Source organism: Ipomoea triloba, chromosome 1 (assembly GCF_003576645.1).
Source record: "Ipomoea triloba cultivar NCNSP0323 chromosome 1, ASM357664v1".
Taxonomy (NCBI): Eukaryota; Viridiplantae; Streptophyta; class Magnoliopsida; order Solanales; family Convolvulaceae; genus Ipomoea; species Ipomoea triloba.
The window spans coordinates 34,512,260-34,524,601 of NC_044916.1; the positions used below are offsets into that span (position 1 = coordinate 34,512,260).

Here is a 12,342-nt window from a genome sequence, read left to right on the forward strand (position 1 = left end):
TACAGGAAAATTCAAATTTTCAATTATAACACATTATGCTCATAGTTGGTTTCGACATAATAATTTCAACGTAAATAGTTAATTTCGACTTAAGTTTAATTAAGATAGATTGGTTTTGACGAATTCAACTAAGATTTGACTAAATTAATTTATATATTGGTGTAAAAAATTAATAGTAATTTAATAACAACATTTGTAATTGAATATACTAATTAACTCGATCTTTCTTGCCAAATGATCAAGTTGAGCTTGATAATGTTGTATCCCTCTCTTTGTACTTCTAATAAAACACGAAGAAGTACAACAATGGATGGTTGCAAGTAGGCTAATAATTGCAGATTTGAAGGTAGGCTTATAATTTAGTTACAGTTGAGGCAAATTAAAGCCTATTACATTCATAGTTAGAAGAAGGGTTTCCAGGATTCAAGAAAAATAAATAAATAAATAAAAGCCAAAATTATTATGAGAGGTTAAGAATGAAGTACAAGCAGTCAATCCAGGCTGCAAATGTGGGGGGTGTGAGTTCCTGAGCCTCTATGAGGAAACAACAATACAGATGTTAAGCAAAGGGTCAAATCTCAAGAGCTTAGTGTATAGTGAGTACATGAATGGACAGTGCTACTGGAAAAATTAGGTTGCAAGAGGAAAAAATGCTCCAAAATTGATCACCACCCTCGAAATTAGCATGAACAACCACCTCTTTGCTCAGTCTCTGACATGGCCTCAGGAAGCCCCTGGAAGTATCTGGAAAGAAGGAAAACGAAGAAGATATCGGAATCCAATGTAAAGTTAGGAGCTTGAACATGAAACGCTAGTAAAATTTAATGACTAGTGCTGAGTAGCAAGATCAGTTCCGACTTCAATAAAGGAATATAGAGCAAATTTAAGAAGACAAAAAATTATTGCAGATATAAGCATTGTGCTTGTCAAAAGTATTCCCTAATAGGGAACATGTCAATCACATCCAAGCAATTAGTCCCTCAATCCATATCAACTGCCTATTTTCAACCAAAGAACAGTGATGTAATAATAGAATTGAACTCAAGATAAAAAGGGTAAGTGTGTAAAACATTATGGCATATCAAAAAGCAAAGTCTCATAAATGGAATGGAGTGACTGCCTAAGTAATTTAGCTTTCATAATATATACAAGGTAATGAAGGTATGATAAGATAACCTATGTCAAAACTCAAATTATAGAAAATAATAAATTAATGTCCCAAAACACAACACTCAAATTGCTGGACCCACTCACATATCCAATAGCTCAGTGTTTAGAAGATATAGGATATAATTTGCATAAAGATTGAAATTACTTCAATTAACTATGATTTTTAGAAAAGAACTCAAATGAAGGCCCACGCCCTCATCAAATATACTGAAATATTCATATCTATTAACTGAAAATATTCCCAAAATTGTAACAGAAAGAAAATGATCGGATAATAACTTCATCTTTTCTACATGACTCATCTATTTAAAGAGCTTGCGACACCCCAATGAATTACCAAGTTTAAAAAATCACCAAAACAAATGTAACACAAGTATACAGTTGAAAGTGCACCTTCAAAAGTTCATATCACAATTGCCAAAATCAGCTCTACAGATATTGCATTAAAATTTTCCATTTTCTGGGAAAAACACCTATCAGAGGTTTTAAATTCACTTACAACCTATTATTTGTTGAATAACTATTATGCTGCCTGTATAGACACTTTTTTTTCACAAGCAAAACAATATATTCTCCGTTGGTTTTGATAGTTCTACCTTTACCTAGTCCTCTAAGATTTATGTGGGGTGAGCATACACAATAAAAGATGTTTCTCATTGCATCACAATGCACAGATATTTAACAATTTTGAAAATTCATAACAAAGTGACGAGCACTTACATATCTTGCTCATGCTCATTGGCTAAAGCAGTTTTTGCAATACAAAAGAATGCAGCATCTACATTCAAATCCTCTTTTGCAGATGTCTCATAGTAAGGTATATTCCCTTTGGAAGTGCACCACTCCTGGGCTTTCTTTTCAGAAACCTGTGCAGAGATGATTAGTATTCTACTGTAATAAAATTTGAAGAGCACATAAAATACAAAATCTTACCACTCGACTATTCCCACCATCTATATCGATCTTGTTTCCCAACAAAATAAAAGGAAATGTCTTCGGGTCAGATGGGTTAGCCTGCATATAAATTTGCTGAAAATTAATATAAAATGGACAACCCAAGTGCGCACACACACACACAAGGAAATTGATATTTTTTAGAAGATGAAGTTTTGGTCAGTACTGCAACCACATGAAAAGTGTGTGTACAAGTGAAGAACACATGATAAGTCCATCTGACCAGTCAGCTTTGGAAGTTGGAATTGGCAGATTCAAAGCAATATTTGGCACATGTTTTTAAGAAATTCCTAAACCAATTGTCAATGATATGAGCCATCTACTTGCACCTAAAAGTAGGTGAAGATCCTAGTGTAGTTGGTATGATTATAAAAAAAAAAAAAAAAAAAAAAAAAAAGAGTGTCATTAAGAGTGAAGTGAAGAAGAGAGACAGAGAGGAGTCCATGCCCAAAGGGCTTTCTTGAGGTGTATTTTATACCAGTGTTCTCTATTTATTCATGGTGTGACTGGGAATGTCAAACACATAATGAGTGGTAAAATAAAGGGTAAATTTGTAGACAGGTCAGTAATGAAGCTTCTCTGTCTTGCACTTGTAAACTTGCCATCTTGATAGACGAATTTACTCTTGATATGTTGTCTGTGAAGCAGGCTAAGTTAGAAAATATAAATTCCAGTGTATTATTTTTCTCATTTCTAGGAATGTGTAAGTATTGTGGCCAAACACAATTAACTTTGTCAACTCATGAGAAACAGATTAATAATTTTTTATTGAGTATCAAATTATCTATGCCCTCAAATTTAAACCATCTTACAAGAAACCTTGAGAAGGCATCCTAAATGCTTCTCCCTATTCCTTTCCCCCAGTCATATACATTACAACAAGAAATGGATAAGGTTCAAAATATTTGCCAAATGTTTTGGTGATGAAATGGGATTGCCTCATGGTGCAATACATACAGGGTCAAACCAGAAAGTGAATAAAACTCTCTGTTTAGAAAATAAAACTTGGAGACGAGACTTGGAGTACAAGAAAAAAAAAACAAAAAAAAAAATCTAGGAAGCCACAAGGGAAAGCAAATTCTCAAAAAAACCAAGTATTTGAATTACAGACAAGAGATCACAGATCACTAGAGACTAGAACCACTCAACTTCACTTGTATGATGATGATGATAGTATAACTCATTTTCTGCCACTCTATGAAATTAGTCCAAACAGCACAAAAGTACAGAGTAAACTAACAAGGGCAGTGGATTTACATTAATGTGTCTGAATTGTCCCTTAGGGGAGTATTGGGCTTCTTCTAAATTCTAATTGCACAAACTTCCTAGAATAGAATTCTCCAGTCTAGTAAAATTTGTGTTTAAGTTTTAGGAAACAAAGACAGAAAAAAATATATATATGCAATGAGCACTTATGCCTCATAAAGAAGGAATAGCCAACCTGCTTGAGAAATTCTTCATGCCAATTGTCAAGGCTATCAAAAGATCTCATTACATTGACATCATAGACCTGAACACAGCAATCTGCCCCTCTGTAAAACGCAACTCCTAGACTCTGAAATCTCTCTTGCCCAGCCGTGTCCCAAATCTACAAAAATGCACAATGCAAACGTATCGAGCAAATAAATTGATCCACATCCACTCAAAACATGCAAACAGTGAAGTAACAGTTTCACAAAGCTAAAAACTCACTTGTAGAGTAATAAGCCGATCATCAATTAGGAGCTCCTTTGTTACAAAATCAGCACCAATCGTGGCTTTATACTGATGACTGAACCTCTTATGAACATATCTATAAATGCAGTTTAAGGTCCCACATATACATAATCTTAAGTAGATGCCACATTGCCACACAACATCTCAACTACAAAAATTGCAATGGAAATAAAATAAATAAACCTCTAAATTTCCAACCAAATTCAAAAAATAAATAAATAAACAAAAAAAGTCAGCATTAAATCTCATACTAACAAAGAACGCCAGATATAATTAATTAGAAACTAAAGTCAAAATTAAATGCAATTAAAAAAAAAACTATTGAAAAGGATACTGATTCATCAATGAAGTTTTACCGACCCTGTAAAAATGCAATAAGGTAGATAATTTTTATAACATAAAAGCTAACGCCATTGCCCCAGGAGGCCAGGATCAGAAATAGAACAATAGTAAAAATCAAAAGAAAAAGCATACCCACTATCGCCGAGGACGATGACCTTAAGCAATGTTCTTCGACGCGCCGACATGACGACGTTAACTGAGCAAAGGTCCTTTGTTTTTTCCGGCTTCCAAATCTGGGTCAAAATTGCTCGGAGAAATTTTGGGGATTGGATGCTTACAGGGAATCACGACAGGAAAGCAAGGGGCGCCAATTTCGATCTTCCTCAATTTTAATCAATATTTCGGTCGTGTGGCCGACGAACCCAAAGACGGCCATTTTACCTTCTTTATTTTTAAAAAAATATTTTTACTAATCCTAACCTATATGGATTTGTTTATGTTCAAACTGCAATACATGATTCACGCTGCGAATTAAAAATAAAATAAAAATAAAAAAATTCTTCAGACTAACAAAATTAAATTTATGGGAAAGAGCCTTTAAAAAATATATACATATGGGAGAGGGTACAAAACCAACTATCAAATTTTCACTATTATATCAGCGCAATCTCAGCTAAGTTGATCAGATTTTTAACTTGATAATTACAAGATTAGTAATTTTGACTTCCCGTGAGGGCGGTTTATTGACCTTTTTTATTTGAATTAGTTAATTATAAATAATTTAAACTGGTTTACTTAATTGTGATCTTCAAATCAAATACAAGCTTTTGGAGATTGAGTTGCTACATGTAAACTCAATCTTTAATTTACGGAGTAAATCATGGATAATATTATACCAAGCTTATAAATAATCCACATGTTTAGAAATTTAAAAAAATTAGTTCAATTGATATATGTACTAAGGGTTGATGATGACATGATGTTGGACAGGTGGATTGGAGAGTTTGGACCATATACAAGTCCACATTTAGTTGGTAAGAAAAGTAAAATCAGAAAGAGATAGAAGTAATAGTGGTTAAATAAAGGTATAGTAGAAGAGATAGAAGTGGTAGTGGTTAAATACATACATACCCACAAGTAGTCATTTCCAGGTTTCCTATATATGTTTAAACACAGAATTATATTACAGAAGCATATAGTGATCTCTAGCTTAGCTTCCATGGCTCAGTCTTAGCTACCATCAATAAGGCTGTGAAGCTGCTGGGAGAGACAGGCCATTGCTTGCAAGAGTTGCAGGCATTCCTTGATAGTATATTACATATAAATTTTCGTGATTGTGTACCCCTTCGTACGTTGTTATCAAATATTTTGCATCATCTTGGTCTCTTTCCACCTTCTTCTTCACCTTGCATCCTCCACTCGAACACTTGTAGTAGTTCCTATTTTCACACCGTAAATTAAACTTTTAGTTACCGAGATATACCAAACATCTGACTTTTTATAAGTTATGCAGATTAATTAGGTGCATATATATATATAGCTCATCAAATAATATTAAAATTAAATATTATTATACCATTGATGATGGTGGTGATAATTTAATTTCATGAAATAATATAATAGATGAAGTTGTTTTAGTTTATCCATTATCTATTTGGCTGCAAGAAAGCTAAGCATGTCACTTAATTGGTTATAAACTTATAACTTCTAGTGACTTTAATTTATAGAAGCAAGAATATATGCTCAATATATATTATGCATGGGAATTACTATATTATTGTGCAGTAAAGTTACAAAAGAATATATATAGAATAAAATCTCATACATGGTAAATTTTGTGTTATATATAAATATTTATGAAAAAATATATGCTCTCTTTTGTAGGTACTAAATATGATGAAATTTTTTAAAAAGGATGGGATAGATTAATATATTATATATCTGAAGATCAAAAAAATTTCAGACCTATTCCACATTACAAGAACTACAAAATTTTAAACTATCTCCACACAAACTACTTGAGACACTACAAATGCTTCCAAAGAAATTATTAAATTTAAAACCCCATCATAACATCATATAAACGACTAATATATCTTCACCTATAGCATACATTTGGAGAGTGACTATGGACTTTCTCGTAAATCAAAGAATATAATATAGATGATAAGAGAGTGGAGCTAGCAATAATCATATCAAAACTTTCATTTGCATGATGATACTGCTTAGATAACTTAAAGCAAGATATAATCCACAGCATGCATGGTTTAGCATGTAGATATAGTTGATTAATTCAATATAGTTCTCAAGATATATATTTATACATATTATATCATCATCATCAATTGGAGAATAAAGAATCAGATTTAATGTTGATTTAGTTGTGTCACATTCATTATTATTACCACAATAATTGAATGAATTGATACTAATCAAAGATGACAGCTCTAAGAAAAAGAAAGAAGTTTCATATATACATACTTGTCAACCATTAACCATCCAATTGCATCATGAAGATGTATATATGTTCTGGGATTAACATGTAGAAGACAATGGCTACCTACTCCAAGGGACATCTCTGTAATAATTATATTAATGGCCACATGTAGCTTAAAGAACAGTTCTTGATTGTACAACAATTGAAATAATACTGTATGTGATTTTCATCAAAACTAAATTGTCTTTTCTGAGGTTGTCTTGTTTATGCAAGAGGGTTGCTTTAATTTTTATTTGCATGTGGAATTAATTAAATTAGTTTTATTTGTGTCTTTGATTTTGACTCTATCTTTTCTTCCCCCACAAGTTAAATGATCTGATGTATGTGGTAAAGTCTGATATGCTTATGTTAATTACTAAAATAAAGAAATCATATTGATCTGATGAGGTTTTGAAGAGCTTTTGAACATCCAGAATGAAGTAAAATTAAACATACTTAATTACTATGTAAGCTATATGTACTATATGTATTGTTTATATCAAACAATGCATATATAGATAGGGCAACCCAGTCAAGTTGGTCGAACTGTTAACTTGGTAACTATAAGGTTACAAGTTCGACCTTTTCGATAGGGTCACAAGATGAAATTTACTAGTACATATCTGCAGACAGTGACTACGGGCCTCTTCACCAAAAAAAAAAACAATGCATATATAGGCAGTTCATCTTTGATTAGTTGTGAGTTATTTACCTTGGATGAGAGTTACTTTTGACCTTCTTCTTCCCATATTTCCTCCATTTATATCCATCATCCAATACCTCAAGATCAGTCCTTGTTCTAAAGGCAATCGCACGTTTCTCCTTCATCTTTGGCCCTTTCATCGTCTCCCTTTTGCACTTCCTGCAAAATATTGGGGAAAAAAACCCATCAAAATCATAATTAATTAAAGAACCCATTAAAAAAAAATAATAAAATCCCAGAAAATGGAACTGGGATCTGATCTGGGGAACTAACATACACTGGCATATAATTGGTAGTTGGCATTCCATCAGATGAGCAGCTTGAGCTTCCAGTAGTGGAATTATTGCTTTTCTCAGGCAAGACAAGAGGAGTTTGTGGCAGATCAGATGATGGGTACCCAAACGTATTATTATCATTGGATGATGTAAAATCATCAGAAAAAAGATGATGATTATCAGCACAGAAGAAATCTAAATCTTGATAACATGAGTAATCATAATCCGGGATTATGTTTGAGGAAAAAGGAGCAGTATTGTAACTAAGATAATTAGGGTTTGGTTCAAGAAAAGTAGGAGCAGACATGGTCTGATGAGAAGATGAGAGAGGGTAAACTAAATTAATTAAAGAAAGCTTATCAGATCAGGAAGAAGACTGGAAAAAAAAGCAGCGAAGACTTTGGGTTTTGAGAAGAGAAAAGTGAGAGAGAGCATACTACAATACAATGTTGTGCTTGCTAGCTAGCTTGAATTGGCCTTTTCATTATAAATATAGATATATATATATTGAGGCATATAATCCATTTATATAAAAATAATTTTTGCTTCATTTTCAAAGACAGCTTCCTCAGCAACTTCCTTGAACAATCTGCGCAGTTGCTAAAAACCCTAGCGCTGCTGCCTACGTGTTATTCCTTACGTCATGTTATGACGATATATATCATTTACCGGACTGCAGTACACTATTCAATTATGGATTGATAATCTAGGTTGGTTTTTAATTAATTCCTAGCAATTTTTTATCAGAGCTCGGATCATTCAAAATAAATTTTATTTAATATAGCAATTACGTACTTTTCCATAAACCAATGAAATTTCAATTAACAAATAATAATAGCATATTAATGAAAAACTTTATGCCATCATACACATTATTAGTAAAACATATAATATAAGATGTATAGCATATTAATGAAGAACTTTATGCGATCATACACATTAATACATTATTAGTAAAACATATAATATAAGAAGTAACTATATCAAACATGTAACAACATTATTGAGGCTTGAACCCACTCCCCTCCATGTGAGAGTGTAAATCGGATGTCACTTAACCACAAAGTCTTATATATTTATTATATATTCTCTTAATATATATATGCTCTATTATTTTAAATTTTAATGTGTAAGTTATGTCTTATATAATACGGAGTTTTCTCAACCCATACAAAAAAGGTAAATTACACGTACTATAGCCTTTTAGTATAAGAATTATGTTTAATTTCACTTACTCGATCACTCTTTTCACGTGAGTAAAAACATGAGAAAGAATTGAGTCATAATTAATTTTGTTTCTATTTGATAAGTTCTTTTTTAATTTGTTGAGAGAAAGCTCAAAGCATGCCTATAACACCTCGTAAAGCATGAAAGTAGTACAATAATGTACACAACTTTAATTATATTCATTAGTGGAGGAATGAACATAAGAGATGATAATGATAGAAATAATGAACGGACAAAATTTGTGGGAGCTGAGAATCGAATATTAATAAAAATTGAAGTTGAAAAGTTAAAAACTAGGATTTTGGTTCTATTTTGAGATTCTGATTGATGAAGAATAATACAAGTCGGAAGTTACATTGCAGTGAGTGATGAAAGGAATGCCAATGTTGCACGCCGCCACGAACCTGCCCACCTCGATCATGGGATGGCGACCAATGACCATGACCTTATTGCCATTTTCACCTAGCTTTTTTGAAAACCAAAATTTAGTCAAATTTATAAAATTTGGTTGGGAGCTTGAGATTTATATAAGAAATCGAAAAAAGCGTCAAACAGTCTCTGTAATATAAAATTCAATGATTTATTTAACACTTTTTTGATTTGTAAAAATTTACAAATTTTAACATAAAATAAGGAATCTTAGTGAATAGTATCTAATAAAATCATATGCCAGAGGATTTTTTTAAAATTAAAAATTGCTTTCAGTTTTACCAATCAATTCAACTTGTCTTCGCTGCCTGTCTGTTTAACGTTGATCGCATTTATTGTGTATTTATTTATTTGATTGCATGGCATATTTAAGAAATTTCCAAGCAGTTGGGGGAGGAGAATCCTCCATCGCCCAAGATTTGACTGTGCATGCTATGCCACTTACAACTCCCACCTCTCATTTGGCTGACTAGCATCTGTCATTATCTCCTCTTCTTCTTCTTCTTCTTTTTTTTTTTTTTGGAAGTCTAGAACTTTAATATCTAAAATTATAAATGTGGGAAATTTTGATATAAGTTGGTATGTTAGTGATTATTTCGAGTTACTCCGTATTATTTTGAGTGGAGTTTATTAACGAAGTGGATTGCGTTTGAAGAATGAATTCAAATTCTGAATTTTGTTAACTGCGAAAATGATTTCAGTATATTTATATACTCAAAGTGATTAATAAAATGAACGATAAATTAATTCTAAAAATGTGTCATACATTTCGAAATATACTTTGAAGCTCTCCTTATTATATTGGTAGAGAAATAGAGAATGTTTTTGTGTAATTATGAAGACCTCGAATTTGATTCTTACCAATACTTTTTCGATCGAACCTATTTCATCAGGCCTTTCTAGTACAGCTTGCCTCTCATATGTTGACCTAATGCACAATGTTTCCCTATTCACCCAATAAATACAAAGTAAATAAAGTGTTGGCATCATATATGTGGAAAACTGGCTATGCATTAATCTCGCTTATATACCATAAAGTCGAGTTTCAACCATGCTATATATATCATAAATCCCAAGATTCAAAATATATGTTCAACCCCATAATTCAAACTCCTTCCATTTCAATCACAGATTATTGAAAATTAAGATGGCGAAACCAATTTAATGGAGGGTCTAATTTGAAAAATAAAAAATGGTGGACTAGCTAGTATGAATACAAGTAAAATAATTCAACAGATAACTTTAGGGAACAGTGGTTTTGTAGTTTTGATAGTGCTTTTAATTTCTTCATAATTATAAGATGGCGACTGGAAATACATGCATCTGCATCATACACATACAACATTATATATATTTACTGCTAAAATTTAAAATATAGTCAATGCAAATTAATGGCGTGACAATTCATCAATCCACACTACAATCTTGACATGTCTCCGAATGCGACCAGTCCTTATCACGTGCAATAAGTTCAACCACGTACACTATGATATATATCTAATATGCCGACATTTATATTTATAATGGAAAAAAAAAAAAAAAAGAGCAGTCAATTTATTTACAATGGATAAATTGATATAAATTTTCGGTGCCGGTTAAATTGTTGGAGGTATTATTCAAGCGTCAATGAAAATCGAAATACGAGTTAATCAAAAATATCTAGGTTGAAGAATGTGTGTTACTCGAGATTGAGGCGTAGAGATTATTCCCCGACCAACTAGATTGTTTTAGTTGAGATTTTGAGAAAATCAATAAAATATAAATTGAAACCAGACAATTATTTTTTATACCCTAAAATTTTAGCTCTGATCTTTCTTATATACTAGTAGGTCATATCCAATACTTGTACAATTCTTGAATTAAATTTATATCTTAATAATTATATTGAGCCGTTGACCCAAATCGCACAATAATAAAGAAATAATGGTCACGTACTAGTGACGACTTTTAAAACACTAATTTTGTCACCTAACATTATTTGTAACTATTTAAGCCAGCTTAATATGTACACATATTCCTCAATCCACTTTCCTAGATTGGAAAAGTATGCAGTCTAGAAACTATGGGTGGAGGATTAAGCATGTTTTGCGGGGCACTAAGAACCTTCTAATTAACAATTATTATTCATCATAATAGTTATTGCACTAACTGTAAGAACCTTCTAATTAATCAACAATTATTATCCATTAATTATTGGAAATTATATATCGGTTAATTAAAAGCCAGTACATGTGAACTTAATTTTGTAAACAGAATTTAATTAATATATATTAATTTCATTGAAAATAACAGGCTGTTTGAATACGTTATTTATTACTTGAGAGTGAAATCAGAAGGTGCAAGGAAATAATATAAATGGATGAGTACGTTACTGACTGGTGGACTAATATGGGTAAAAAGTATGTTTGACAGTGACACCAAAAAAATAAAAATCTAATAAATAATAATAATAATAATTATTATTATTATTATTATTATTATTCTGTTGTTTTTGTTGTGTATGAGCTGTAGTGGTCTACAATCCAAGTTGGAAGCAACCATGAAGCATCAGGTGTAGACTGGATGTGTGATCTGGATATCCTTTATATCCATTAAATCCTTAAAGTTGACAAAATAAAATATGATTTAAAGTCGTGCTTGATTGTTATACATAATTTCAAAATTTTACTTTGAAAAATATATTAAGTTGTCATGTACGTGTATGAATTCGACAAAATGCTTGGTTATGACAAATATAACTAGAAAAAGATAGTTTATTTAACGTATTCAGTATTTCTGTATATAGCTTTTAAAACAAATCAAAACTTAACAAGTCTTTTCTTTCTTTAATTATATTAGTACATTAACTGTTCACTTCTTTAAGGTTAGCCTTCGGTACATTAAAAATAAATATTTAGTATATTAATTAAAAAAATATTTATCAGTGGTCCGGCCACAATATAAAAGTTGTAGCTCACAAAAGTATATCACCTAATTTTTATTTTGGTAACTACAACCTAATTAGTTGCCAAGTACCTACCTTCAAAAAAAAAAAAAGTTGCCAAGTACCTAGTGGTAATATGCAAAAAAAAAAAAAAAAAAAAAAAAAAAAAAAAAAAAAAAAAAAAAAA

At 31.5% G+C, this 12,342-nt stretch overlaps 2 protein-coding genes across 2 annotated transcripts; both read right to left on the reverse strand.

The window, feature by feature from the left end:
* Positions 1-339: 339 nt before the first annotated feature.
* On the reverse strand, positions 340-4,634 carry LOC116019928 (ras-related protein Rab7). The gene is made up of 7 exons (XM_031260324.1): positions 4,315-4,634; positions 4,175-4,201; positions 3,817-3,916; positions 3,566-3,712; positions 2,104-2,184; positions 1,891-2,036; positions 340-744 (listed from the first exon to the last, which is right to left on the reverse strand). The coding sequence occupies exons 1-7, from the start codon at positions 4,365-4,367 to the stop codon at positions 681-683; spliced, it is 618 nt and encodes a 205-aa protein (XP_031116184.1). The 5' UTR covers positions 4,368-4,634; the 3' UTR covers positions 340-680.
* Positions 4,635-5,168: 534 nt separating this feature from the next.
* Positions 5,169-8,061, reverse strand: LOC116017428 (probable WRKY transcription factor 50). Its single transcript, XM_031258018.1, has 3 exons — positions 7,579-8,061; positions 7,311-7,460; positions 5,169-5,561 (listed from the first exon to the last, which is right to left on the reverse strand). The coding sequence occupies exons 1-3, from the start codon at positions 7,881-7,883 to the stop codon at positions 5,363-5,365; spliced, it is 654 nt and encodes a 217-aa protein (XP_031113878.1). The 5' UTR covers positions 7,884-8,061; the 3' UTR covers positions 5,169-5,362.
* Between the last annotated feature and the right edge of the window lie 4,281 nt (positions 8,062-12,342).